Source organism: Accipiter gentilis, chromosome 24 (genome assembly GCF_929443795.1).
Source record: "Accipiter gentilis chromosome 24, bAccGen1.1, whole genome shotgun sequence".
Lineage (NCBI taxonomy): Eukaryota > Metazoa > Chordata > Aves > Accipitriformes > Accipitridae > Astur > Astur gentilis.
This window is the reverse complement of record NC_064903.1, coordinates 5,308,648-5,335,674: the sequence shown is the minus strand read 5'-3', so window position 1 is coordinate 5,335,674 and position 27,027 is coordinate 5,308,648. Positions and strand designations below refer to the sequence as shown.

Genomic DNA, 27,027 nt, shown 5'->3' with positions numbered 1-27,027 from the left:
CGAACAAAACATGCCAGGCTGGAGCCCATACAAAATCTCTTTGGGCCGACATGCTATATATATCAGGTTCTTCATTAGATAGTCGTTATTTAATTCTGTTGCTCTACAGACTCTCTCTTAGTGTTTTCAGTACTATGACCGGTACATTTTCAACTATTATCTTTTTCCAGCTGCAAAGCCATCTTCTTCCTTTATTTTTTCCGCATGAAAGCTGCTGATTGTCTCCCAAATGTCTTAACAAGTCTTGTTATTTTAAGTGTACATTTTTCCATTCATTTATTTACAACCATCTTTGCTAAGCTGAAAATTTAAGCTTGAGTTCAATAAAATCAATACATTAAAGAAGAATATAAAAATATTCACGGAGCCAGAATCTAGGGTAGGATAGCTACAAAAAATATTTCTCCACGACATTTCACTTGCCCGTGGGCAAAAATGGTTCATTCTGACATGACAAAATTTAACACCTCTTTTGCTTGCTTTTTCGTTACTCAGACCATGCTAAAAATAGATACAAAGAGACCAGTTGATGACTAAAGAAAAACATTCTATTTAATCACAACATGTACATCCAAAATAGAAATTACAAAGCTGCATTTCAAAACGCATTCACAACGCCACTCTGCCACGGTCAATGCGCCAGATGCAAAGTTCTTGCAAGCCACTGGCAAAAAGGAAATTCCAGCCACAGACAACTCGCTGACAGGCATCAGGAGAAAGGAAGACCAGACGGGCAGCAGGGCACGGAGAGGCAGGAGACCACCCCAGGCAACTGCAGCCCTGCAGCTTCCCTTCGCGGTCGTTCACTCCCTGCTTACCTCTCCCACCGGCTCCCAACATCTCCTGCGTTCCAGGGTGGTTTTGACCTTTCTTTCCTGACCCGTTGTGCCAGGCTAACGTGAGACTGTTTCCTACATCGTTATTTCATATTGAAATGTTTTGCACACAAGGCATTTTGAAGGTGCGATTAGGCCCATCAGCAACGTAACCGTATTTTACACTTGGGCAAGCACTTCAGTCTATATTGCACTGAAACTGTCCTTCCATAGAGAAACTTGCCTGAGGTCACTGAGGAAGCCTGTGGGAAAGCTAGGAAAACAGCCCCTCGTTGCAAAATTCCACTAGCTGCAGGACCATCACTTCTCTCTTTCATATTAAAGCAGAAAGAAATTCATATATTGAATTCCTCATTGTTATGCTCCTCAGATTGCTTCATTTTCTGTTTCAAATAGTTCTCTCTTTCTTTAGATTCACCTTGGATCTCACGTTTCCTCATGTTAGAAACGTGTTATAACCAGCGACAAATGCAAATCTCCCATTCTCAGACTGTGCTGCTGGCGACTGGGAGCAATTTTACATCAAGTACAAAGTGTACCACTTGCAGGGGAATATGAATAATACCACGCTGCTGCTTTAGTACAACTACATCTCTATACAGAAAAAACCCAATGGCACAAGAAACAGTAAAAACCAAAAATATCTAATCTTGTTTTCCTTCTGCCAACGTTCCCAGAGCTGAACGGAATTCAAAGATACTGAATATAAATGATTAAATAAAAAGGCAAATGAAGTTTCTTCTTGGTCAAAATAAAGTATAGCATCAGTTTGGCAACTTCCATGTCCTCTGTCAGGGAATTAGTACTTAACATTTAACATCTCCAAAGTGCTGTCCATCAATTGCCTTATTAACCTGCCACTTGCCAGCCCCATGCATGGTCTCTATCACCTCGGTGCAGGAAGTTTCTTAATTCTAACGACCACATTCAGCCTTTCTATGGCACAAATGGTGGGTTATTTCAGTTTTTTCCTCCCTGCCAGTGAGCGCAGTGGCAGCAATCCCTCAATCCATTCATTCGCAGCTGACATCATCTCCTGCCAAAAGGCCACCTCCTCTTGCGTGGAGTCCATCCAGTCCACAGAGATGCCATAGCTCAAACCTGAAAAGAACAAGAAAACTGCAGTGTTGGAAGCTACGCGAAGAGTTTCTACTCCACGCAAAAATACTCAATGTGATGTAACTGTTGCAGGCAGTGCCTTAACGTAAAAGGTGCTGGCTTCCCCTCAGCAAGTTGCGCTCTAAATACCTCCTGTTCTTCTGCTAATGACCCCCATTTTACACCAGAGTTCAGAATGAAGTCAATGTAAAAGCCACAAAATGCAAGAACCCTAAACATAACCTGCCAAGGAAAGCAATACTGGGCTCAAGTGCTTTCTGCATCCTTTGGCAGGGTAAGGAAGGTCTAAAAGGCTTGTTTCCCCTTAAAAGACCTTCTTGTGGACAGGGTGGGGTATTTGTCAAAATTGTCTTGCTCTACACTTCATTTGTATAGGAATCAAATCTATGATAGGGGAAAAGTGCGTACATTAATTCCAAGCTGATCATTCAACCAAATTTTCACATGCCAACTACTTATCAATGAGATAAAGGTCTAAATTTGGATCACAGCTTATCTTGGAGTTGGTATTTTTATATCTTGCTTATGAGCTTATTCTTGTTGCCCCTTCCCACTGGATAGTTCACAACCCTCCCGGTAACATGTTAGAGGTTGAAAACAGAGAACACACAAGCAAATCCAATGCACACAGGTGCACCTGCAAGGCAGACTTTCCAGCTACGATGAGCCTTCTCCTGATACCCTCAAGGAACTGTTATCCTTTATTGCAACGTTCTGGAATCTTTTTGCCTTTCATCTCTCAGAGAGCCCTCTTGCTTTACAATAAATAGTTTAGAAAACCTTAGATACCCTACTTACAAAAATAAAAAGATGAACATGCTATCTGTCAAAGCCTAGGTACGGGGTACACTGAAAGCTAGGATAGGATGTTTAGAGAGGGACAAACCTTGATGCTGGACAGCTGGACAATGGGAGATGGTCCCACCTCCTCTTTACAACTGTGGCTTAAACATACTGGAATTTTCCTAACTTCGAGGATGAGTAACCCCATTGAAGTAAAACACTTCCAGCTAAGCACAGGTCTAAGTCCTTCTCTGAACTGGAACCTCATGCCATCAACTCCCAGAGACAGTGACTGTCTCTCGGAGGAGCAAATGGCACCTCTGCTGAGGTCTTTCAGCACTACATCGCCTAAAGAAAAACAAAACAAAACCAAACCCCAACAATAATAACACCTTAGTCTACTCCCAGACAACTACATTCTTCCAATTTGTGATTTAATTCCAGCCGGTGTACTCTCAGTACTGACTACCTACCAGATCACCAGAGTGTAGCTCGCCCTGTTTTTCAAGTATTAGTTATTTCTGCTGCTAAAGCATTTCAAGGGAGGAGGTGATGTGGACAGAGTCACCAGGTGGTGCTGTCCCACATGGCATTCATGTTGTCTTCATCTCTGAGCACTCTTCCCTGGGAGGAACAGCAATATAATGTTGATTTGTAATGCTGTCTGTTTTTCTGTATCAGCAGGAAAACTCTCTGATGGACCCAAGTAGATTCTTGAGTTTTGCCAGACCTCAGAGCTGATGCTGGCAGAAAATGTGGGAATAGAGGGCTGCTATCATGGTACCAGGGCCCCCTGCATCCCAGACACAGTGCAAGTACCAAGACCCTCACTAATTACTGAGACTCCCCATCCCTGGTTTCTCCCCAACAGGAAGATGCTCTGCAAATTCCCATTTTATCCTGTGGCTCAGCAATATGGTAACAGTATTCATTTAATGTAAAGGAAATCACTTACCTGTCCCAAGGCCCAGCCTGATTCCTCCAAGGAAATGGTTGGTAAGTTTTTCATGATCCCACACAGTCAGTTCAACACAAGCATCCTTTAGATCCTCTGTATGAAAGCCATCATATACAATAGTGTGATTGAAAACAGGGTTTGTGTCTCTTTTTATGACTCGGGTCTTTTGGTAACTCTTCTTACTGGTGTCTGGAAGCACGTAGCTTTGAGAGGAGAAAAAATACAGCATGTAGTATTGAATAGCACCTGAGATTTTAATTGTTCCTACAAAGTTCCTCAGTCTAAACAAGCCTCAGTTCTGAAGAAAGGAGGAATTGGGTCTCAGCATAAGAAATCTCTGTAGATTTAATAGGAAATGTTCACAATTTCTGGATGAAACTTTCCTTTTTTTGCCAAGAAAATCCATTTTAAAAGCGTTTTCAGAAAGGGAAGTACTTGCTTAAAATTTCCTGCCTTTGGAAAATTTTTTTGCCAACTGACATTTTACATTAAAAAATGGACATTACTTTCACACATTTATATTTTCATAAATTTTCATCACTTAGATGACTAAGACAGCATTTCAAAATGGTCAGTTAGGCTTCTTGAGCAACAAACCTTTCTATAGAACTCGGTAAGGTTTTAAAATATACAAAACCCATGGTGAGCACTTCAAAGCGCTGAAAATATTAAAATCCCCTTAGAAGATTTTTAATTTTCTGGAATATTTGCAGCACCTTCTCCCATATAACAGGCAGAACTGATGTTACAGGCTGCAGAAAACACACACATACTAAATTCTGGAGAAGATCAAAGCAGGATCCAACTGTCCATATGTCAGTTCTGGCAAGTCCCTAACAAATTCCCAAATTTTGCACACAAGCCCATATCAAGGCAAAGTTCACAACTTCACGTGAACACACTGGGCCGAGGTGCAGGGCCCACTTATTCCCCTCACTCAGATGTTATTGAGGCAAATCACTGAGTGAGTCACAGACAGTGATTGACCAAGAGCTTTACCACAGCAAGGGTTTTCCTAACTTGGCCACAAGTGAATAACAAGGGCAATTCTCTCCTACGGAGCCCAATGCAACACGAAGGCTTTACTGTACGGAGGCACAGCTAGGCTACCCTGAGAAAAGAGAAGAAAACATACTGCTTTGTGGAGGCGCAGACCCAGGATCAAAGTCAGTATCGTGCTCATGCACTTACCACTTCACAAAGGAGTCAACTCCAGAAGGACGCAACTGCAGCAGGTCCTTGACGTCTTTGACCCAAATGTGAACTTCGCCAGAGGGAGGATTCTTGGGACCTGCCATTTAGGAGAAGAGAAAAACTGTCAAGCCAGTCCTTACAATAGCTAGCAAAATGACAGGCTTTCTCTCCAGGGACCTGAGGGAGCAGCGACGCGACTTCTCTGCGTAATCACTCCCTCGCGAGCTCTGCACCCCTCTGCCTGGGTGCCACAGCACTACCACCAGCCCCGTCACGCTCGCAGCTGCAGAGAGCTCCTGACAAAATGCGCCGGTGCTGCTTTGAAACAGGTAAGGAGAAACTGCTGGGCAAACCCAACCTTGTGCCTGCCCCACAGTAAGAGGGGCTGTGTGTGTTGCTGCTACCACATCACAGTGCCCACGGTGCTCCTAACAGCTGATGAGTTTGAGGTTGTTGAGCCCTTCCTCTCTCCCCAACACTTTCCCAATAAATCCAGATGTGAAAATCAGATGCAGGCTGCAACAGTGCTATCAAGCACTGCTGGTTGCGCCTTTGTGCTGATCTCTTAAGATCTTGCTCTAATGAGATTACTCTTTAACCAGCCCTTAAATACATGAGGCATTGCGACCTGCATGCCTACATACAGGCAGTACTTCTTAATGCATGAAACACACTTTACCTAGGCTTCCCGGAGGGACATACTTGATAGACAAATTCATCACTCCTCGATGATCCACACCGTTAACAGCAGAAAGGCTCTGAAACAGAAAGACTTATGATTGACTAAACAAGGGATTGTGTAAACATAGCAAGGCAAGCAGCTTTTGAGTTCAATGGAAGGGCACAAATGGACAAACTCTGATTTTGCATGGCTTGGGGCAGCCCGTTCTCAGGGCAGCTCCTTTCTTTGTGGCTTTGTTCTCAAACTCAGTCCCTCAGAACCAAAGGCCTGAGGATTCGGAGCAAGGCTGCCCTTCCAGGCATGTCCATCTGGACATAATTAAGCATCTTAGTTCTGAAAGACAAATGTCCTTTATTATTTGAAAAGGGATCTCAAATCAGACCTCTGAACCCAGAAGCATGCAGGAAGCTTTACAGGCTTCACAAAAAGTGGCACCTGAATATTTACCTCTCAAGGCATGTTCAGCTGCAACACCTAGTACTCTGCTATTTTTAAGGGATGGTCTTTATGTGAGTACAGAGAGAGAGGCAAAGTCATGTCAGAGTTTCTTTTGATTAGTGTCAGATTACATTTATGAAAGTGTCTCTACAGATCAGTCACCAAATAAGACCTGAGAAAGCCTCTGTTCAGAGCACCAAATACTGCACTAACGTGTCCAGGGCTTGTGGATGTTTTACTGCACTTCCCTAGGTACAATTCAGGTTGTTCTGCTCCACCACACCACCCAAAGACCTCAGAGGAGTCAGGAAGGACTTCTGCCACTCCTAAAGGCTTCAGGGTTGGGCTAGGAAGCATGCTTCCAGCTGAGACACACTTACTCGGGGCTTCAGCGGGTACCAGTTGAGTTTCCTGTTGCTCCAGTCCCAGCTGGCCAAGTCTACTTCGATCTCTCCCAAGAAACTGTTACGTCCCAGTGGATCATTGTGCCAAACAGAGAGATTTAATTTTTGGATCAGCAATACCATTTTCTCTATTTTATACTGAAGGAAGAAAGAGAAGTCAGGTTGTTCAAATTTTTCTTCTGTTTCTTTCACAACTGGAAATAAACTACTCAAAAGCTTGAATAAGCTCTGACTGAGACACTCAGACCCACTCCACACTCACAATACTGGACTGGCCTCGCTCTGAACACCTCCTTTTTTCACCCTGTAGCAATACTATTACTCTGACAGAGCTTCTCTGCGGAGCACAGGGAAACCTAGCGCTCCATTCGTCACAGGGCAAAACCAATATTCTTTCAGGAATTATTAACACAGGCCTGCGAATTGTTAAATAATCCTCTAGGCTTTGACGAGTACGGTCATATAACGAAGACCTTTCTTACTAGTCCCATGGCTCGTGACTGCGTGCCAGGGAAGGGAAGAACACCCCTTGCTCTGGCTGAAGGCAGCACAGGCTGCAGGTCCCCATCTCATCCAAAGATCACCGGGCGGCTTTGACAGAGAAATCTTGGGTGCCGCACAGGTGGGTGCAGAGAAAACTTCAACATCTCTGCCCTCACAAACCCAAGGGAAGAGCAGTGCAGCACTGGCGGGAGGCAGGCGAAGAAGCCTGGCCAAGAAGACAGGATCTTTCCAGACCTGACCTGGTACGGGTGCCTGCTACAACGCAGGTTTTCAGAGCATGTATTTGTTCTTACCCTTAACACCTCGTTGTAGATGGGATTCACTGTCCTCTTCTTCACTGATGTTTTCCTCTTACCCATTCTAGCTTTGTCTGGGAGCAGGTAAGTTTTAACATACCTAGAAAAGAAAACAAACTCCATCTGGATATCGCTCCACATTGCCAAGCTCCAATAAGCAAGCAGCACTTGTGAACAGTGACATGGAAACAAAAGACCTGGAGTTGACTCTTGCATGTGAAGTTATAAATCTCACTGGAGATGGGTGGATGCCGCCAACATTCAGAACAGGCAGCTGCCTAGGCAATACGGGAAGCCAGCAAGGCCATATATCCATTTTCTGAAATGTCCACAACTATAGCATCTCCATGTGTTAAAAATCAGGGTGAAATTAGAGAGGAGGAAAGGTGGAATGTCTTTAAGTCTCTCTCTCAGGGTTCAAATCCAAGCTCCTTGCCATCATCTTTCAAACTAGAGATCACTAACCTCTGTACAACTACCATAGTGCCCCTAACAGCAATTCTTTACGGACTCTTTTTTCATATAGACATGTGTCTGCATCTCCAGAGTTATTACCAAAGTGTATTTACCATGGGGAGATCAAGGTTCACATGGATGCAGAGAGAACATATTCCAGTGATAACAGGATCTATCTTTGTAGTGATCAAAGCTTTCTCAATCTGTTCAAATTTAAGTTTGGCAACATATTTACTGATGCCGATGGCTCCAGAACCATCAGCTAGTAAAGTCCCAGCAGTAAGCATACGCCAGAAGTCTGAAGGAAGGAAAAACCATGATATTTAAACAGAGAAAACAAAACAAAAAAGTCCTCCAGAGCACAAAATTCAGCAATGTAGACGTCACAAGGCACCAAAGTGTCACTCACGGGTCAGATCTGCCTTTCTTCTCATCCACGACAGCCAAGTCCTTGCACTGGGACACGTGAACCTGGAACTCCCGGTTCTTCTCATCATAGTCCAGAGCAAACTCCACGGTACCTTGGGCATCCACACTCCCAAAATCGCCACTGTAGACACTGAGCACACTGCCACTCACCTGTCAGGTGGAAGAGCAAGGTCAGTGCCACTGAAATAGGCACCCTCCTGACCTGGTTCTAGACAAAGACGATAGTCTGGAAAGTGCATTCCCAGAGAAATAATCTGCAATTTCTGTCCTTGTGTACTGTTGTGTCCTTGACACAGAAATGGTCCACGTCTGCAGCTGTGCTCAAACAAGCGAAGGTTGGGGAACCCGAATAAGGGTCTCACAAGGATGTGCTATCCTAGACCAGGATTTAGAAGCACTATTCTCCTGAATGCTCAAGAAATGCAGAAGATATTTCACCCCTAAATCTGAAAACTCTGGGAAACAGCCAAGTATTACTGGGGGGACCACACAAGTCTCTTCCCTTTCCCTATGCTTACCGTACAAACAGCTGCTATCCTGACCCAATCTCATCACTAAGAAAGATATATATTGAGAGAATTTGAACTATGTATATATGAACTTACTATTTCAGGTAAGTATAGTCACACAATTGTCAAGCAATTTTTAAAATAGGCTAGTAAGAACCATATCAGACCAGACATGTAGGAAAAACTATTACTATCTTGTTGCTTGCTCACAATCGTTGCTTGGAGCTGTACAAAACAGAAATAGATATAACCTCTGTCCTGAAGAGCCATTGTCCCACCAGAGACAGCCCGTGTGCATCTACTTGCCACAAAAACACAAGAAAATGAGGTTTCTACAGGTATAAATCAGGAGCTAGGCACCCAAGAGTCACTTGCTTTCCCAGAACAAACTGCATCTGGCCATACGCCTTGGGCTGCTTTTTTCAAGGCTTTCTCTTTCACTGGTAGAAAGTGATGAAGCAGAAACAAAACCGCTCCAGAAAGATGAGAGAATTTTCTATTGCACCAATCACTCATGATTCCTGACAGGATAACACAAAAGCTAATGCTGTTTACAAAGCAAATAATTAACCCTCTTGGCACTTTTCTGTGGTACAGTCATGAACATTTATCAAAAAACTTTCCTAGTAATTAACCCAATTCTTCTCTGTCTCCCCCTGTTTCCTTTGGTTCTGAATTTCATTCTGTTATAACCTACAAGAACCTGCTAAACAGCTCCTCTCAGTCCTTGCAGCTGCATTTACCATCCCATCAGGAAACTTACCCCAACAGAGAATGCTGAATGAGATTTTCAAGAACACCTGTGTGACTTGGACACAAAAGGCTTATTTATAGCTCCCAGACTCTCCAGACTAGGAGAAGGACATATGTTCCCCAAAGTTCAAGGGTTTTTTTTAACATATTTATCTACATTCATGACCTCTCCCTACTAGCTTTGCTTCACATATATTCTTTAAATCTCACATATACACCTTGCAGATACCTGTAACTAATACAGCAAATTCAAGCGCTTTTAAGCAGCGCCCCGCCCCCCCCCAAAACACTGTCTCTAAGGAATCTTTTTAAAATGCTCAACTAAACACACTCAGCTCTTTTCAGCTTTCCTTAGAAGTTGAAGCTCTAAATCATGCTTTTGCTGTCCAGCTCCTTGACTTTGTTGATAAAGTGAAGGATGAGCTTGCAGAGGGCACCCGCCTGCAGCCCCAACTCTTTCGGAGCTGGTCCACAAACATGTCACTTACTAGCTGTATGCCTCGTTTCCCCACCTAGAAAAAGGCCCCCCCTCTCTCCTGCACACTGCCAGGCTTCAGAGCATCCATACTTTGGGGTGGGGGGTACTGCTTACTGTGGATTTGTCTAACAATGACTCGGTGGGTCTCTAATTTGAGATGGTACCTGGAGACACTCCTTTAATGCAAGTAAGTCAATTAACTAACACTGTTCTTTTAATAATGTACCATGCAGAAACCAAAGGACACTCCGAAGGCCACATCGTCAGTATCAGCCTAAACGCAGTGTCACTGCATCCGACTGAGAAACCCTATCTAGCGAGATGTACGCGTTAAATACCTACCGAGGAGACAGATGCCATGTCGGACGAGTGGCTGCCAACGCTAGGCGTCTTTTTGTGCTTGTTAAACTGGAAGCTGATTTCCGAAGCCGTGTCTGATTCAGTCTGCTCAGAAAATAACAAGCATCTTTAAGCTCTGCTGTATGAGCACTTTGCAACACTACAGAGAAAAACCAATAGCTCAGCAGAGTCCCATTAAGCAGCGATCAGGTTAGGAGAGTGGAGGAGAGCGCAGGGAGTCTCCCTAGAGGCATTCTCTCCGACCGACAGTGAACGTCATCATTAACTGCCTCCAAACAGAGCTGCATGAAACTGCCTGGGCTCTTGGAAAGGGCACGGAATAGCGTGGTTTGAGACAGAGGGAAATGCTACAACTCCTCCAGGATGGAAGGGCTGGTCTGGGTTACTGGGGGCTTTTTTTCTGAAGGCTCTTCTCATTTATTTATGACATAACCAAGGTATGCTCTAAAGCAAGTACTGTCTGTGTCCAGGAGAAACAGTCCCATGAAACCGATTGCCATTCAGGGGATGCCGTGAACATTACTCCAGCCATTTCTGGTATCTAGCCTACCTCAGACAACAGGAGAGGAGAGGATCTGCTCAGCTCTTTGACTCTTTCAGGTTCAAGAAACTGATGGGGTATCAAATGAGGTTTATTGTATGCTGTAGGTACAAACAAAAAAGGCATCAAGACACCTTGTCAGAGTCAGGAAAATGTAAGAAAGTCACATTTTTGTTTAAGGGCACAAGAAAGGAGGAAAAGCTTGTGGGAGGTACCAGAGTACCACCTACTTGCCCAGTCTCTGTCACCTGCCATTGAAGCTGACCCTCCTCAAGACAAAAACTGCTAGCTAACATCTTAAAGCTATTTTCAATGTTTTCGTTCAATGTGTGGGAGTGTGCAAACTCCCTCTAGTGGCTAATTTAATTCACTTAGTAGCCTAAGGATGTCCCTTGTTTGCACCACTTTCTTTGTGTAGATTTAATTTAGACTAAAACTATACAGATCTGCCTCCTTGTCAAAGAAACCAAACATGCTCACATTTTCGTCTCATAGCACATTGCCCTGTACAGAAGAGCTGTAAAATATTTATACCTACAATTTCACCATTGCATACACCTCTGAAATACTCTGCTAGACAAAGAGGTGAACAATAGCCAGATATCTAAAAGAAAAAAAAAATCAGAACGCTTCATATCAACTTAGAAAGATGGTTACTGGACTGCTTAAATGGCTAAATAAAACCCATTTGTTCTATCTTTATCTTTTTTCAATAACTCCCTTGCAGATTACTATCTCCATCCCAGAGGAACCTGTTTTTAGAAGATACATGTGCATAAACGTGCATGCACATATACACGCTTGCTTAGCATGTTAGCCGCAACGATACATTCTTCAGCGCTCAAAATGCCCATGAGCTTCTTCGGCATTTTCCTTTTGTATGATTTACCATTCATTTGATATTTACTATTTTTATTTCCAAACATAAGCAAAGCATTAAATCTAGCCCTCTCCACAGACTACTTGTTATACTGCAAACAAGTAAGTGTAACTGTAGAGGAGGGTTTCCGAGGGTGAAGTTTGTGGCTCTAAATAAGCTTTAATGAGGAGAGGCTAAAATCTCGGTGGTCTGTGTGAAGACCGCGTCACTGAGCGGCAATGCACGTGGGACCCGAATCTTCGGCCCACCGTGCCGTGCGACGTGTCACTGCACCATACGACGGGGCACGTGGCACGAGGCTACGGGACAGGGTGGGCACCGTCACAGGGCGACGCAGCGCGTCCCACCCGCAGGCTGCCTTTGACGCAGCCCCGAAGGGGGCTCTCCTCCCTCCCATAACCAGGGGTCGGGCTTACTTAAATGGGCTCCATCGTCTCCTCTAAGCGGCTTTACCCTTCCTCGGGCATTGCCTTCCCAGCCCTCTCACCTCAGTCCTGGCAGCCTTGGCCTTAGCACATTGCTTTTAGGCAAGCGCTTAGCTGTCCTCTTGGGCTTGACGGTTTTCACCTTTTGGGGACTGTAAGTGGTTTTCTTGGCCACAGAGGCTGCTGCTGCCTTCCTTCAGGCCCCGCTCCGTGGCTGCAGCTTTCTTGGGGCTTCTTGGTGGGACAGGCAGGTTTCGTGGCCGTGGGCTTCTTCAGGTTTGCTGCTGCTTTCTTGTTGCCTTCTCCTTAGCTTCTCTTGGTTTCTCAGGGAGAAACTGTCACCATAAAGCAGGTCCCAGCTGGTAGCTGGGGAGATCAGTCCAGCAAACGGGGTCTGCTCTGGGGGAGGTGAGAGGCTCAGGCTGGGCACTGCAAGCCCAGTGAGCCTGTGACAGGAGTCTGCGGCACGACTGGCACGCTGGACGTGAAGTCTGGCACCTCTGATTAATCCACGGCACAGGCTGCCATGCAGCTCCCACGGTACTCGGTGGGGGAAGAGGAGAGACGAGTACCAGCTTCTTGCCAACCCTCTGAAGCCCTTGTGGTTTTTGCTGAAGACACTGAGTAACATACCATCAATCTAGCTGCAATTTCCTGGCTCTGAATTTAATTTTAGGCACTATAAGCTCTCTAATTTGATGATGAAACAATATGTCATTTTCCTTGCCTGGTAAATGCACAGAAGCACCAGGGATGCAGAACTCGGGCATAATATATTACCTTCAGTGAATGTAAACCAAAAAGGAGAAAGAAAGACGTTACTCACTCTCTGTGGTTGTGTAAATGTTCACCATGCTCTTTGCAAGATTAATGCTATTTGCTCGGGCCAGTGCCTGAGCGGCGGGAGAATGATCCCCATCTTCCTCTGGAATACATGAAAAGCCAAATCAACATGGTAAATAAATATACACAAATGGGCAGTGTGTCAACAAGCACGTGTGTTTCTGTCTCTCCTGGCTTGTTCACTCTGCTTAGAGCACATTGCAGTTACATTACACGGGGCTGCTTTCAAGGCATCAGTGTGCTTTAATCTCTCCCTGAGAAAACCTCTTCACACTATGATGGGAAATGTAAACACTGGATTAACCCAGTCCCTAAAACAGACTAGCATTTGCAAAGAAACTTCCAGTGCAACACAGCCATCTGCTAATACCATCCTGAAATGAATGTAACAATAAGGCAAAAACCATGAGAAATGTAAGAATGATCTGCTATATAAAGGAAATATTTGTGTTTACCTGAGGTGCAACTCAGGATTGTCAAGGAAATGTTATGTGAGGTAGGAAATAAGCCAAAAAATGACACAGTAAAAAAATAAAAATCAGATGAGTCTACAGAAAATGCTCTCAGACAGGTCTTACCCAGGTACATGAGGACAGGAAATTTGAAAAAAGGTGATAAGCAGCTCTCTCTTCCTAGGTCTTTGCTTGGCAGAGAGCAGAGCTGTGGGCAATCAGAGCTCGCACGTAAAATGTATTGCAAGTAACAATAACTTTCGCTCATAGTAACAGTCACTACAAGAGCCCATCGAACCCAGAGGAAGAGGCCAATAAAATGGTGATACTATTGACACCATCATGGTTGAGAACATGGTATCAGAACCCAGAAAGATCAGACTCCTTGTTTAGTCCACTTTGGTTGCAGTTTAATATCCAAAATCACTTGTGCATACCCAGAAGACCCAAAACGTAATTTAAGCACTGACAGCCAGCGGCTGTTACCAAGGTAGCCTAATGGCCAATGTATTTATTAAACACTTTGCTTCACAGTTTATTTATTCTATTTGTGTCAGACTTATCTCTACCACCAGAAATAATTCAGCCCCACATTTGAAGAAAGTACAGTCTTCCCAGTGAGTGAAATAAAGTAAGTTCCTGCGACCTGTTGTAGGTAGCGCTAAAGAAACAAGAGGGCTGTCCCGAGCTGAGGCGCTTGCAGGTACGGCAAGCAGGTACGGTGGTTGTGGGGAGGAAGGCAAGGGAACATGGCACTGCCTCCTTTTACACTCGCTCCACGCTACACAAGATTTGTTTCCAGAGCTGTTTGCTAAACACAATCCACGCATGCTAACTCTGCACAAATTGCAATATAGGATAAATGGACAAATGAAGGAAGTGTGCAAATGCAGAACGGCTAGGGAAGAAAACAGGCTTAGGGATGACTCTCTATTGGGATTTCATAGGGTGCAGTTACAGCCCTCAGTACCTGAGTAAACAGCTGAGTCCGTTCCCTGAACGGCTTCTCTCTCTCCAGCTGGTTCACCGGGTGTTGGCTGGTCTGAAGGCTCACACATTTCTTCCCCAGGTAGCTCTCCATTTATTTCCACATTGCCATGAGTGCCCAAATCAGATCTTTCCTCTTTCTCATCATCGTTTTCACCATCTGTAAGCACAGGCTCGATCAGTATCTGCACCCCGCTCGCCAGGGAATTCGCTGCGTGCTTGCGCTCTTCTGCCCCGATAAACTCGTCTGTAGGCGTCCCTGGCTCAAACGTGCTGCCAGACACTTCTTTGGTAGGCGACTCGATTTTGACGGAAGGCGCTCGCACAGGCAATCTGGATTTCTTGGAGCAGCGCTGTGCTGCTTTCTCTTCCTCTGGCACCGTTGGCTTCCCATTGCTTTCACCCAGCGAGCTATTTCTTGTAACTGGGCCGCCTTTGCTCTTGGCGTATGTGGATCTAGGAAGGGTGGAAACCGAGCCCTTCCTTGCAGGGGCTACATAGCTTGGTTCTTCCTCGCTAGAAGACAGGGTTATCGTCCTTTTGTAGGGGGTTCTTGTTTTGGTGAAAACGCCAGGTTTTTCTTCGGTGTTCTGGCCTTGCCCAGACTGCACAGAGAGAGAGCGGCACAGCTTGAACTGCCTACCTTCTGCCTCCACCCAGCTCGGGTCCTCCGGCACGTTTCTCACCATCACAGAGTCTGCTCCCTTCTCCCAGAAGTTCTTCAAATTCTTGAAGTGTTCGCGATTGAGGCCGATATCCTCCTCTTTGTTACTCATTGATGAGATCGTATAGTTCACGCCGTGCTTCACAGCCTGGCTGCCTTCCCCCTCTGCGGTCAGTGGTTTGGAGCTTGCCAGCAGCTTTCTGTTTGCGAGGCTGTTCTCTGCTGGCCCCACACGATTCACAAACTGCTCGGATCTGGGGAAAGTTCTACTTGGTCTCCTCTTAATTGGTATCTTGCTGGGAGCGTAAGTTTCTTCGGGTGGAGTTTTTGGCCCCACTGTGGTGCCAGTGGCCCCATCAAGAGCTTCTCCTCCAGCTGCACTGCTGGGCACAGCATCCTCTGACAGCTCGGTGGGCAACGGAGATACTCCATGACCTACAACAACAACAAATGCTCACAGCCTGTCCTACTGCATTGCATCGTGTTTCCCTGGAATGTCTGGGCTGCAGCTTCTCAAAGGGAAGCCAGGAGAAGTTTCCAGAAACCATCAATATGTTCCTTATTCTTCCCCATTTTGAGACTCTAGCAAGTCCCTTTCGACCTGAAGAAAGCCCTGAAAACCCTAGCCCTTCGCTCTGCTACAGGACATGGAAAAAATCCACTGAGTTCTAAATTGTTGCTGTGAGTTGGGGATTTGTTTGCAGCTTTGCTTTCAGTTTGACAGCCTTCCTACTGGCTATTTGCTATGTACCAAAAATACACTCTACATTCGAGGCAGGAAAGAGAAGGTAACTTGGATCTATGGATTAAGGAGTTGTGAGCCAAGCACTCAGTTTAAAATGTAGGGAGAGCCAGAAGAAGTTTTAGTCATTGGATTTTATTTTTTTTTTCTTGGTCCCTGCTGCCTTGGGCATAATTCATAGAAATATTGGCAGCCCATTCTTACATGCCAAGGTAAGAAATACTCTTTGTTACTGATTTTTACACACTCAAAAAAGCGTCTTGTTTCTTAGTGTTTGATGTTGAATAACAAAACTACCAATGGCTCACTGAACAAAAACCTTACCTTTTCTAGACAAATGCAAGCTGTTTGTTGCAGCCACAAATGGACTTGTTCCAGTGTCACTCTCTGAGGAAGAGACATCATGTATACTGGATCTCTGAACAGAAAACAAACCCTATCAGTGTATATAAACTGGCAAGACTGGAAAAATGTATTTTATTTGAGCACAGACGCCAGGGCAGGAAGTCTGTGGAGCCCCTACCAGTAGGTACAGACCTACTGTGTGAAGGTCCAAGGAATAACAAAACAAAGTGCAGAGGCTGTGCCTATCCTACCTTATGTGAAGCAGACAGCAGGACAGGAAGTCTCGGCTTCGGTTTTGGCAAGATTTTACACTCCTCTGTGGTATCAAGTGCAGGTGTGCTGGATCTGTGGGAGAGGAGAAACGCCTGATAAGGAGATCAGTGGTAGTGACGTACCTGGTAGGGTGGTCAGGCAGTCTTCAACATCATCTCAGCTCTGCTCAGCTACTTTACCAATTTTATCTACTGACCCAGCCCAGGCCAGAGCTGGTGCCTTCATTTATTTTCTCTGCTACTGCTTGGAAGGACAGGGGGACATGTTAAATGGCCTGAACGTGGAGTAAGGATGAGTCTCCCACTGCAGTCAGTACAGAACTTGCTCAATAAAAACAACGGTGTCAACTTCTGGGTTTATTCAAACTTTCCCCTTCTGGGAGAAAACTGTAGGGAAAAACACAGGAAGCAGCAGTGCCAGAAGAGCCCAAGAGCCATGCAGGAGGGAGATGTGTTTCCGTGCTATGGCCCAGGAAGGATCAGGTCACACCTTCCAGTTCAGGCCAAAGGCATAACCAGATTGGTAGAGGATTTAGAAACTACAGGAATGATTATGACAACAATCTATAGTACAGGATGTAAATCTTCATGCTTGGAACATAAGTTGATTACTAACGGCCTGATAAATAAATGGAAGAAAACACACCACAGGCAGTTTACTTGACTGTTTCTACCATCTTTGGGAGTATCTAGTGGTGGCTGCTCTCCAGATGGAGAACAGCAGTCAAGCTGGTGAGATTTCATAAGGGAATGCTTTGTGCTTAGGGTTGAATGAGAAAAACAAAGCAAACTTTTCAGGATTTAATCAACCCCCAAAAAACCCATTAGAACCATTGCTGTGCTGGTAAAGCAGAAGCGTCTCGGGCTTGTTGACTCTGGATCCTTCATTAAGCAACACCCAACCTCTGCAAGAGGTTTCGAAGTCTTGTCAAGGCCCATATTTAATATTTAACTGGAGCAACTGCCACCTGTGAAGAAAGATTCCTCATTCTGCTGACAAAAAAATGCAAATGAGATGGGAGCAACAATAAATGAATACGTGAATATTTAATGGCTTCTCCATAGTCCACGAATATTGAGCGAGGTCGCTGCTTTGCTCGTTGGAGTGCCTTTAGTGGGTGTTTCTGCTCAGTCAGCACAACGTGAAATCCTACCAAGCCTTGATGGAGAGCGCTGAGCACGGGATGCAGAAGTTGGCACCAGCAGGAAATAAGCAGTTTCCTCAAACAGTTCGTTTTGTTCGTGTTGCTCCATGGCAAAAATTAAACAAATAAAACCATAATTACTTTGAAAAACTAACCAGAATATCCTGACATTAGAGACGGCTTCCATTTTACTGACCCCTGATCAAATCATGCAGGAAAAGACCTTTCTGGGTTAAGCATATTAGCAGGTAGTTATTAGGGGAGGATTGATATTCTGACAATTCCTGGAAAAAGGTTAAAAATATCCTATATAACCTATTACTTCTACAGTCTTGGAAACTGAGTTAAAGACCAGGATTTAATGGGTAGCATTCATTTTCATTAGGAGTAAGAGCAGCAGCCAGAGAGTTGCACAAGCAGCGGCGGTTACCTCTCCTCTCCTGTGCCAGCAGCACGCTCAGGGAAGGCAGGACTCAGGGCAGCTTTGCTTTCCAGACCCATCTGGATGTGCTCATTGGCCTCACCTGTAATATAACAGAGACAACTGAGAAATTACATTTATTTAAACTTGTAATGGGCGGTGTGTTTTGTTTGCGGAATGAAAAGGCTTGTTAAACGAGCCCCACCAGCACAAACCCTGGGGATTTACCAGGAGATGGCTGACGGGGGGCTCTGCCTGCTCCCGCCGCGGACGGGGGAGGCCCCGGGACAGCGTCGCCCACGGTCCCCACGCAGCGAAGGCACCTCCAGACCTCACGGGTCCGAGAGGCCAAAGCAAGCTGCCCAACGCCTGACTCACGCCAGGAGCTGTCACACCACTGGAAACCTTCGCGGGACACTGCCATGGCTGTCAATAAAGTTAATCCGTACCAGGATTTAAATTCAGCCATTTCCTGTTTTGACTGAAAGTCATCCGATCTTGGCAAACAAAGGAGGAGGCCAATACAGTTAATGAGGAGATCCCTGTTATTTTTACTGGCACAAGGCTCAGCTATGTCTTCTAAGCTCTCAAGGACCCGAAAGAAAAAACAATAGGAGACGGTAACCTTTAGAGCAGCCTGCCAGGGTATAAAGTTGCATTAGACATTTTGCTGGCAAACAGGCTTTCTTGCTACTGCAAAACCAAAAGGATTAAACTCTAAAACAGCAATGAGAAACTAGTCTGGTCAACAAGAACGGCACTTATTTATTCACACGCAGCTAGGTCTATTTTAAAGACTAAATCTACCTATTACAAAAACTGCCAAATCTCTTCAGGATATATTTCATGACACAATACAATAGAATCAGAAGCTTAAAGGATTCAGATGTGACATTAAATAACATAGCTTCTCTTGTTATCTGGTTAGAAAACTGTACCAAACCCAAGAGCAGATCAGTCCTACGGACAGGCTGCGATATCAATGTCACGCTGGTGCTGCCCCTGTGGTGCCATCCAGCATCAGCACAGCCAGCCCGCAGGTTCGGGGATATCCGAAGATGAAGCTTCATTCCCCCTTGCCTGTGCATCCCCACGGAGAAAAATGCTGCAGTCCCAAATCTTCCTCCCCGCCCCGCGCCTGGTCCTGCGGTGCAGGGGACCACGGCAGGCGTTGCTCGGGGCTGTCGGCGTTAGGACCACGTCTGGCACACACACGAGATGGCAGCGGGGCGATCCCGTGGTTTCCACGGCAGTGGGAAGTCGGGGAGTCGCTCCTGCTGCAAGCCGGGAGCCTGGTTGTGTAAGAACGAGCCAGTTTTAGAGAGGATGTTTCTGAGAGAGGGACTGCGTCTTGTCCGTGTAAACGTTGATGTGCAAAAAGCATCGCTGAACATCGTTTCGGGAGAGACAAGCCGTAGCACGGCCGGTGGCACGTGCAAGCCACGTCACACGCCGGCACGGGAACGCACGCTGAGGAACATTTATTTATACAGTGAGCCACGTCCTTCTCTTCTGCCCCAGACCCGAGGGAGGGAGATGCCAGCAGGGAGCTGCTCTGGAAGTAGAGGAACCAAACACAGCTCCCATGTTTTTCCCCTGCCTGTCATGGTTGAAAAGACCTTGACGACCAAAGACGGCGTTCATTTCTCACCTCACTTCCAAAGGCATTGTGTCATATTTGCTTTTCACTGACAGTTCCCCATCACACAGAGCTCCCCCCTCCCAGCTGGCAGAGGCAGCGGGAGGTGTTCGCTTCTTCCCATCCAAACCACTGCCCTTCAAAATGGCTCAGCCACTGACACAGCTATACCTGGCTTCCCTAACCACAAACAAATAGGTTATTAGTATGTTATAATCCATCAAGACAAGCAAAATGCCGTTGCTAACTTCAGGATGAGACAGAATAAGAAGCAAATTCCAATAGAAATTAGTAGTGGCCTGACCAGTTTAACTTGTCCATACGTATATTTATATACATATATACACAGCCACTCCTCCTCTAACACTTCAGCTGCTTTACTCATTTCCAATCACTCCAAAACGAAGACACTCAACGCTTGGGGAAGGCACAGCTAATCGTGCCATCAGGGCTGACTTGCCTCGGCAGGTGGATAAAATGGTCTCTCTCCTAGATGATTTTTAGCTCCCATCCATTGCACACAAGCTCAAGGAGAAGTTATCACCAAATTCATCCATCCGTGCTGCTCTGCAGGCTGTAGTTTAAATACAGGGTATCTATCTCTTTTATAGATTTATATTACTGCCGATTACTAGTGTTTTCTATTATAAGCAATACCAACTGTGAAGACCCTTAGGGATCCACACAACCCTCCCTTCTGAAGGTTAAAACCCTCCTCCAGGAAAGGTCACTGGGCATTCTCCTGTGCTGGCACAAATTTCCACCTCTCCTCAGCGTGTTTACCATGCAAAGGCAATGCCAGCAAATATCTCAGTGGGGCTTCTCCATGCAGGAATTTTCTCATTTCACTCCCTAACACAGACATCAAAGACTTAAATCAGGATTAACAGCCCTGGAGTCATGAACATGTTACACTGATTTGGCTAAATAAACACACACCCCTGCATCGCCTTGAAAACCAACAGAAGGTGAATGACTCTGATCTTTCCAGGAGAAGGAAAAAAGGTGTCAAAATGGCAGGCAAAGGCCCTTATCTCATCTACTGCAGATTGAGTGTGAGCTGCATGGCCAAACTGTTCGTACAGGGGCCTCATCCTTGTTCCCCGACGGGCCAAGCGCCGCTCTCACCAGTGCTATACTCTTGCTGACAAGTCAGTGAGAGAAGTGCTTGCCCTCACATGTGAAGGAAGGCAATCTATACGGTAACCACCCCAGGAGCTGAGCATGCAACAGGTAACAGCAAGGTGAAACTATTAGCTGCAGAATCTTGATCCTCTACCACTGCTGTAAAATGGCAGTGGGAAAAGTAAAAGGAAGGAATAAAGTCACATGTTGTACCTGCGCCTTACCAAAGTAAGTCTGAGAATAGAAAAAGAGAAAGAAACGGAAGAAAAAAAGTTGAAAAAGAAATTAAGAGGGCTAAATCTAAACGTAATTACTGTAGTAATTTAGCAACATTTGCTTCTTCCTTCTTAAAACAGCATTAGTCGAGTAATGCGCATGCAAAGACATAACTTGCATATTACTGCTATATTAATGAGATTCTTTTACATGGTAACCTGAAACCACATCTCATATGTGCACATCAGCAGTAAAAGTTAAATCTAAGACCAACACTACTTCAGATTTTGCTTTCCTGAAGTGGGCTGCAAGCTAAAGGTGCTGATGCCTCTGGCAAGGCAAAAGGCAGATGAATCCAATTCACTGCTGGCCGGTAGCTGGGCTGCAGATGACAGAGTATTTGTCTGACCTGGGCCCTAGCAGAGGGGCTGCTGAAGCGTCTGTCTCTTCATGCAAAGAGGGTGCAAGCACATCCTCAAAAAGCAGAACATGCTCTGCAGAGATGGCCAGGCAACTCTCTTGAGCTGGAAAAGGTTTTATATGTTTTAGCATTCTGGAGGGATGATAAAAAGTAAATTTAATGACATCATGAATCCTTAATACCAGGGGTAAAAGCAACTTCATATGAAATATGATGGGCCAGCGCTGCATCAGAGGGTCCAATGAATCTATGCTAAGTTATGAGACCTGTCAGGGATAAGCAAAAAGCAAAAAGAAAATGAGGCTCTCGGTTAGTGAAGTCCCTAGCCAGCGTTTAGCTTTCAAAATGTGTCTAAGTAATGTGGAGCTAAGAGGGGTATAGTAAACCCAGGAAATTAATGTTACAGAGATATCCTGGCCAACGGGGCCCACCAAACAAAGGAGTGATCTGTACTGCTGCTACCCCACAGCAGGAAGGGGCAGCTGGGCCTAGGAAGGAGGGCTGAACTGAACTGGTGGAGATGACGTTTGAGTTTTGGGCAGATGGAAGATAACCCTTTATCTAACAGTAGCCTTTACTGCAAAAGAACAGAGCCCTGTTATAGAGTATTTATATTAGGGACCATGGTAGACGTTGCTTAGAGCTGTCTTTCAGGGCCATGGCTTGCCCAAAGCAGCAGCAGCCAGTAACTCACCAGCCGTGTCTGAGTATCTGTGATTACCCACCCTGACAAATGAGCAAGGAGGTTTTGTGAAACTGGGCTGCCGTTCCACAGTCCTGCTGCGGAGACAGTTGACCTGCCTTCACGTTGAGGACTGGATGTGAATCATCCCCGGTTCTGCTTCGCACAAATGTTCAGCACGAAGTGCCAGTTCCAGGCTGGTTACGTTTGGCCTCAAAGCACAGCCCTGCTCATTTCACACAGGGCTGAGCTCTTCTCTTCCCTGCCCTGAGCCAGCAAATCTGATTTGATCTGGTTTACATACCGCCACGGGAGTTCATCTGCATGTCGAACAACACGCAATACATCTGCTGCAAATTAGCACACGGTCCCAGATATACCCTTGCTATGGCACAGCAGCCTGGGTACCATTCAGGCTTGGCCCCAAAGCCCTTTTTATTTTGAAAAACTACATTGTGCCTTGGAATTATTCCCATGTAAAAAGCTAGGCACGGACCCCCTCAAGTAGGCAAACATTTGCCAGGAGAAGAGAGGCACCCCTTCCCTTTGCGGAGACGTGACTGATCCCACCACTCTGGAGGCCTAAAAGAGCAGACAGATGTCTGCTTTTGTCAGACCACTCTAGGAATTGGGGGGGGGGGGGGGGTGTTGTTTGACCCACACTTATCAGTTTGATGCCAGAAATTGCCCTACATTATGCCCTTACCTTTTTGCTTTGAGTGGGTGGCTAAGAGGTGCTTAGTTGCTGGCTGGGGTTAAACCACGACAGACAAGAAATTATACCAGTGACCTTTGACAAATAGACATTTTGGAAGAAAGAAGCTGAAGTGAGGAAAAGGCATTTACCGCATGCAGCTGGTAAACAGCTTTTGCCTTGGTCCTCTGCCACACTGTAATTTTTTTCTTTGGGCCCTGATTTGGATAATCAGGTATCTTTTTCTAGTACAGAAAGCTTAGATGACAATCTCCTGATGACAACACAAAGGCTGGTCCCCAACAGGCTCCCAGTACAGGGAGACCCCCATACTTGACCACATTTTTCTAGTCCATCAATTTGTTTTCTTAAGGTGCACACTAACATACTTACTTTCCAGTTTGCCCTTTTTCCTTCTAATAGATGCCCGAAGTAGATCCGGCCCCTCTAAGTCTTCCTGAAACCGTTTTGCCTTCACTTCTGAAAACCATTCACCTGTCACAAACTTCTTCTTCTTTTCATCCTTGATGGAGCCTTGTATCCGCCTGAAAGTCAAGGAGAACATTACACACCAAAAAGATCTCCAAGGTTTCGACTTCCCCTGAGCTACCTTCGTAACAATTGTCCGTACAGTTCACCTGTCCGACACTACGAAGGATCCAGAGAATATTCTCTGCAATCACAAGGGCCAAACCGGCATTAAAACAAAAGCTGATTTATTCTTTATTGGAAATGGAAACAGCACCTTGTAAACACAGGCTTTTACCTCTTCCAAATTTTACAAATCCAAATCAGAGCCATCTGCCAAGGAGATTTGCCTGTTTGCTTTGCAGCCCTGGAGGTTTGGGAAGGGGTGGGGCTGTTTGCAGGTCTTGCACCTCTCCGTTTTATTTGTCTATTAATCTCTTCAGGAGCGGCAAAGCTTTTTGCATCAAATCTGAGGCAAACCATGGAAATAAATCATGTTATTTAGGGGAGCAACCTGTCCCTGCAGCGTTCTCCCTGGATACTGCTCCTCCTGCCATGCCAATTTTGGCACTCAGTCACCTTTCCTTCCTGAGCACAGCTTCTCCTACTGTAAATCGCTCAGGCACACCCAGGGCTGGTTTTTGGCACCTAAACCCGTCAGTGCTCTGTTTGCTAGCCTGTACTTTTAACCCTCCTCCAGTTATCCTGTTTTTATACCACGGCTTACTGAATTAGCTGCCTTTCAGCTGGCACTGCCTCCCACAGCTCACCACAATTCAGGGTCCCTGCGAGACGCGAGAGGCCAGAGGAAAACTCCCACCTCAGTCCAATTCTCATCGGGAAAACCCCGGATAACGGCGGAGCCTTGAAGGGTCACATCTGGCTGCCGAAAGGCCAGAAGGGAGCAGGTGTGGGATAACTGGGCTCAAGCCTCTGCAGGCAGTGCTGGGAGACCCAGCAGGACCGACAGGCAGGGAGCTGCACAGCTCCCATCTAGACCAGGGCTGCATCTGCCCCCGTGAGGGTCTCGAGGTGCTGGGCCAGAGGAGGAATAGGAACATATTTTAATCTTGTTGACACCAGAGTGGTGTAATGCCATTGATTCCATTTCACCCAGCAGGCAGGTTGTTTGGACCCAATCATGTCCACACTTGCACCAAAGGTCTTACTGCACATAGCCATACTGACAGTAAGTGGCACTTGGCACCACCCCGGTCAGGATCTAACTCACTTCACTTCCAAATGAAAGCCTTCTGTGCAACAGCTTCCAAAGACAAGTGAAACAAAACTGAAATAATCCAAACGCTCTTATCCCCAAACCTCCACTGCAGAGCAGAAATGTTACCGCATTTCAGAAAAAGAAAAAAAGAAGAAAAAAAAATGAGAAAACCTTTTTGAAACCTTGCTTCAATTCAGAGGAGATGTAAGAGTATGCGGACACACACACCTCAAGTCCAAGCTGCTTGCATGCCGTCACCAGTTCTGTTTCCCCAGCTCTCACCCCCGAGCAGAGGCCAGGGCACGTAGGCTCCCTAGAGCCTGATGCAAAGCCACCCACTCCCCCTTCAAGCCTTCAGCAAGTCTCCTACACGGGTCTTACTCTTTTTTGGCTCAACGGCAAGTTGGAGACTCACATCCTTCACAGGGTTAAGCTGGCACAGGGCCATCCACCCTCACGTTACTTGCCCTGGAGAGTTTGGTGCCAGCTTCCCGAGCCTGGTGCATACTGTCAACCCAGATGGCCTAATGGCTGGCATTTAAAAAGTGACAGTAGCAACAAGCAATCCCGATCAACCAGACCTGAGCTCCAGGACGGTCAGTGGCAAGTGAGCTGAACCGAGAGCGATTCCTGGCTCTGAAACAGCTCCCCGCAAACCTTGGCAGGTCACGTAGCCTCTCACTGCCCCTCTCTGCCTGTACAACTGAAGCTGCATACACACCCACCTCAAAGAGCACCGGAGGGACACAAAGCTGAGATGGGGATGTAAAGTCTCATTTTAAAACACTCTGTGGGGTTTCTGTGCTACCGAGTGAGGAAAACAAGGCAGCAGCTACTCCCCTGCTTGGACCTCTGACACCGGGAAATCAGCATCTTCCTCCCCAGAGCAGGAAAGGGATGATTTCCCTTGGCGTCTCTGAGGGCTGCCGATTAACTCAAAAGAAGAGTCCAGCCCTGCAATCCTGCAGAGAGGACAGCAGGATGCCTGAGAAAGCAGGAGGTGCAATGAAAAGATCCGTCAGGATCTGAGCAAGAAGGGACAGCACTGCTGCAGCCTGCGTCTCTCCTTGTTGCACACACGCACACACTCCTCTCTACAAGAAGTAAACAAATCGCCCCAGGGAAAGCTCACGTCCTGCTGTTATTGCACGCTCTCTCACCTGATGCGATCCCCGTCCTTCTTCTTCAGCTCTGCATCTCTCTGCAGAACCTTCATCAGCTTCTCATACTCCTCCTCGGTCAGGAAGCTCAAGTCCAACATCTTCCCTGCAATATTCTTCAGCTCTTCAGACAGCTGAAACAACGACAGACCAGGATCTAATCCAGCCCAGACTGCCGCAATGCCATGGGCAGCCCCTGTGCAGCCTGCCCCGGTGCGCTGAGCAAGACGCGGGGCTGGAGAAGAAGGACTTCACGACAGCATGGCTTGGGTGGAAGTTGCGTTAGCACCTGGACTTGCTCTTCCAAGCTCTTTGCTGGCACGTTTCTCTGCGCTGCATGCCTTCCCCTGCCAGGAAAATTCTCTCAGCAAAATTATGCTCCTTCGCTTTTCTTCAGGCACAGTCGCAGCGATTTGGAAGCCAACGTCAATCAAACAGGCAAGCACGGGAAGGAGCGAGCTTGCCGCCCGCCTTAGCTGCCTCGACAGGCACGAAAGCTCCTCTCACCAACGGCAACCCCAGCACCTCTGGCATGCGCTTTCTTCAACCGGGAAGTCTGCCTCCGTGGAGTTCAAGCATCCCTGCAAAGAAATAACACCGAGATGTCTTTTATGATAAGCACGACATATGGTAACCGAATGTGTACATTGGGGGTTTTTATTTGTTCTTCAGCACAAGTTCCAAAACAAGCTGCCCTACTTTCCTCCCCGTCCTACAGCTCCCCACGCGGTATTATCCTAACCAAGACAATATTTTATTTTAGCCGCTTTCCTACTAACAGGTAAACAGTTGACTCAGCACGCTACAAGCAAAATATGCATGTAAATTACCAAACGCTTGCTTGCCTTTTACCTCCATTCTTCTTTTCCTCACTTCTTTCTGCTGTAAATGAGACCGAGGATAAGCAGCCAACCTTTGTAAAGCAATTGGAAAATGATAGAACAGCAACCTGCAAGTGTTATTGCTGCATGTTATGCTATAAAATACCAGAGGCTGCTCATTTTCTAATGTGCACGCACTTTACTTTATGCTGCACTGGTATTTGCTATTCAAACACTACGGGTGCAGATCACTTAGTGCTTCAACAGAAGTTGAAAATGGCCAGAGGCTGCAGGGCATGGAGGAAGAGTAAATCATGTGTTGCTTTGCTACTTTATTCCTTTTCCTCTCTCCTGACCAACTTGAGGGCAATAAGGCACACCTCCTAGGGAGCAGAAGTTCTGCTTGTGTCCATGCAGGCAGTTTCTAGCTCACCAGATGGGATTTTTCCACTGCTTCTGAGCCCGTCAGGTGACTGTGGGTTTCATCATACTTGGCTTTTTCTCCCAATGTCACAGCCTTGGGAGTCAGGTCATTAAAAATGAATAAATCCCTGCTTTCATGGCAGACAGGATGGCAACCACCACCCTCCCGGGCCACCTATTTCAGGGTTTAGCTAAGTGGCAAGCAACTTCTTCCTATTGCCTACCCTAGATCTCCCTGAAAGA

General features: G+C 46.1%; 2 protein-coding genes across 3 annotated transcripts in view; both read right to left on the bottom strand.

The window, feature by feature from the left end:
- Nucleotides 1-526: 526 nt before the first annotated feature.
- LOC126050026 (synaptotagmin-like protein 1) lies at nucleotides 527-25,655 on the bottom strand. The gene is made up of 16 exons (XM_049827302.1): nucleotides 25,541-25,655; nucleotides 23,087-23,238; nucleotides 17,926-18,019; nucleotides 16,330-16,423; nucleotides 16,058-16,151; nucleotides 14,311-15,426; nucleotides 12,872-12,970; nucleotides 10,750-10,841; nucleotides 10,182-10,283; nucleotides 8,080-8,249; nucleotides 7,212-7,314; nucleotides 6,391-6,552; nucleotides 5,570-5,648; nucleotides 4,888-4,987; nucleotides 3,694-3,899; nucleotides 527-1,937 (listed from the first exon to the last, which is right to left on the bottom strand). Exons 1-16 carry the CDS (start codon nucleotides 25,639-25,641, stop codon nucleotides 1,792-1,794), a joined length of 2,910 nt encoding a protein of 969 aa, XP_049683259.1. The 5' UTR covers nucleotides 25,642-25,655; the 3' UTR covers nucleotides 527-1,791.
- Nucleotides 25,656-26,009: 354 nt separating this feature from the next.
- PSMD10 (proteasome 26S subunit, non-ATPase 10) overlaps nucleotides 26,010-27,027 on the bottom strand; it is a 60,811-nt gene continuing 59,793 nt past the window's right edge. The window contains exon 6 of one of the 2 annotated variants that reach the window (XM_049827308.1): nucleotides 26,010-26,121. In XM_049827308.1, the coding sequence (XP_049683265.1) occupies nucleotides 26,084-26,121 (38 nt within the window). In that variant the 3' untranslated portion in view covers nucleotides 26,010-26,083. The remainder of the gene's footprint in view (nucleotides 26,122-27,027) is intronic. The other variant, XM_049827311.1, reaches the window with a different exon arrangement.

Coding starts and splice junctions, on each gene's coding strand:
- LOC126050026 (XM_049827302.1), bottom strand. CDS start 25,641: ATGTTGGACTTGAGCTTCCTGACCGAGGAGGAGTATGAGAAGCTGATG. Junction 10,842..12,871: donor CATTTACACAACCACAGAGA/GTGAGTAACGTC, acceptor TTGTACCTACAG/CATACAATAAACCTCATTTG. Junction 7,315..8,079: donor AAGAAAGGCAGATCTGACCC/GTGAGTGACACT, acceptor TTTCTTTTCTAG/GTATGTTAAAACTTACCTGC.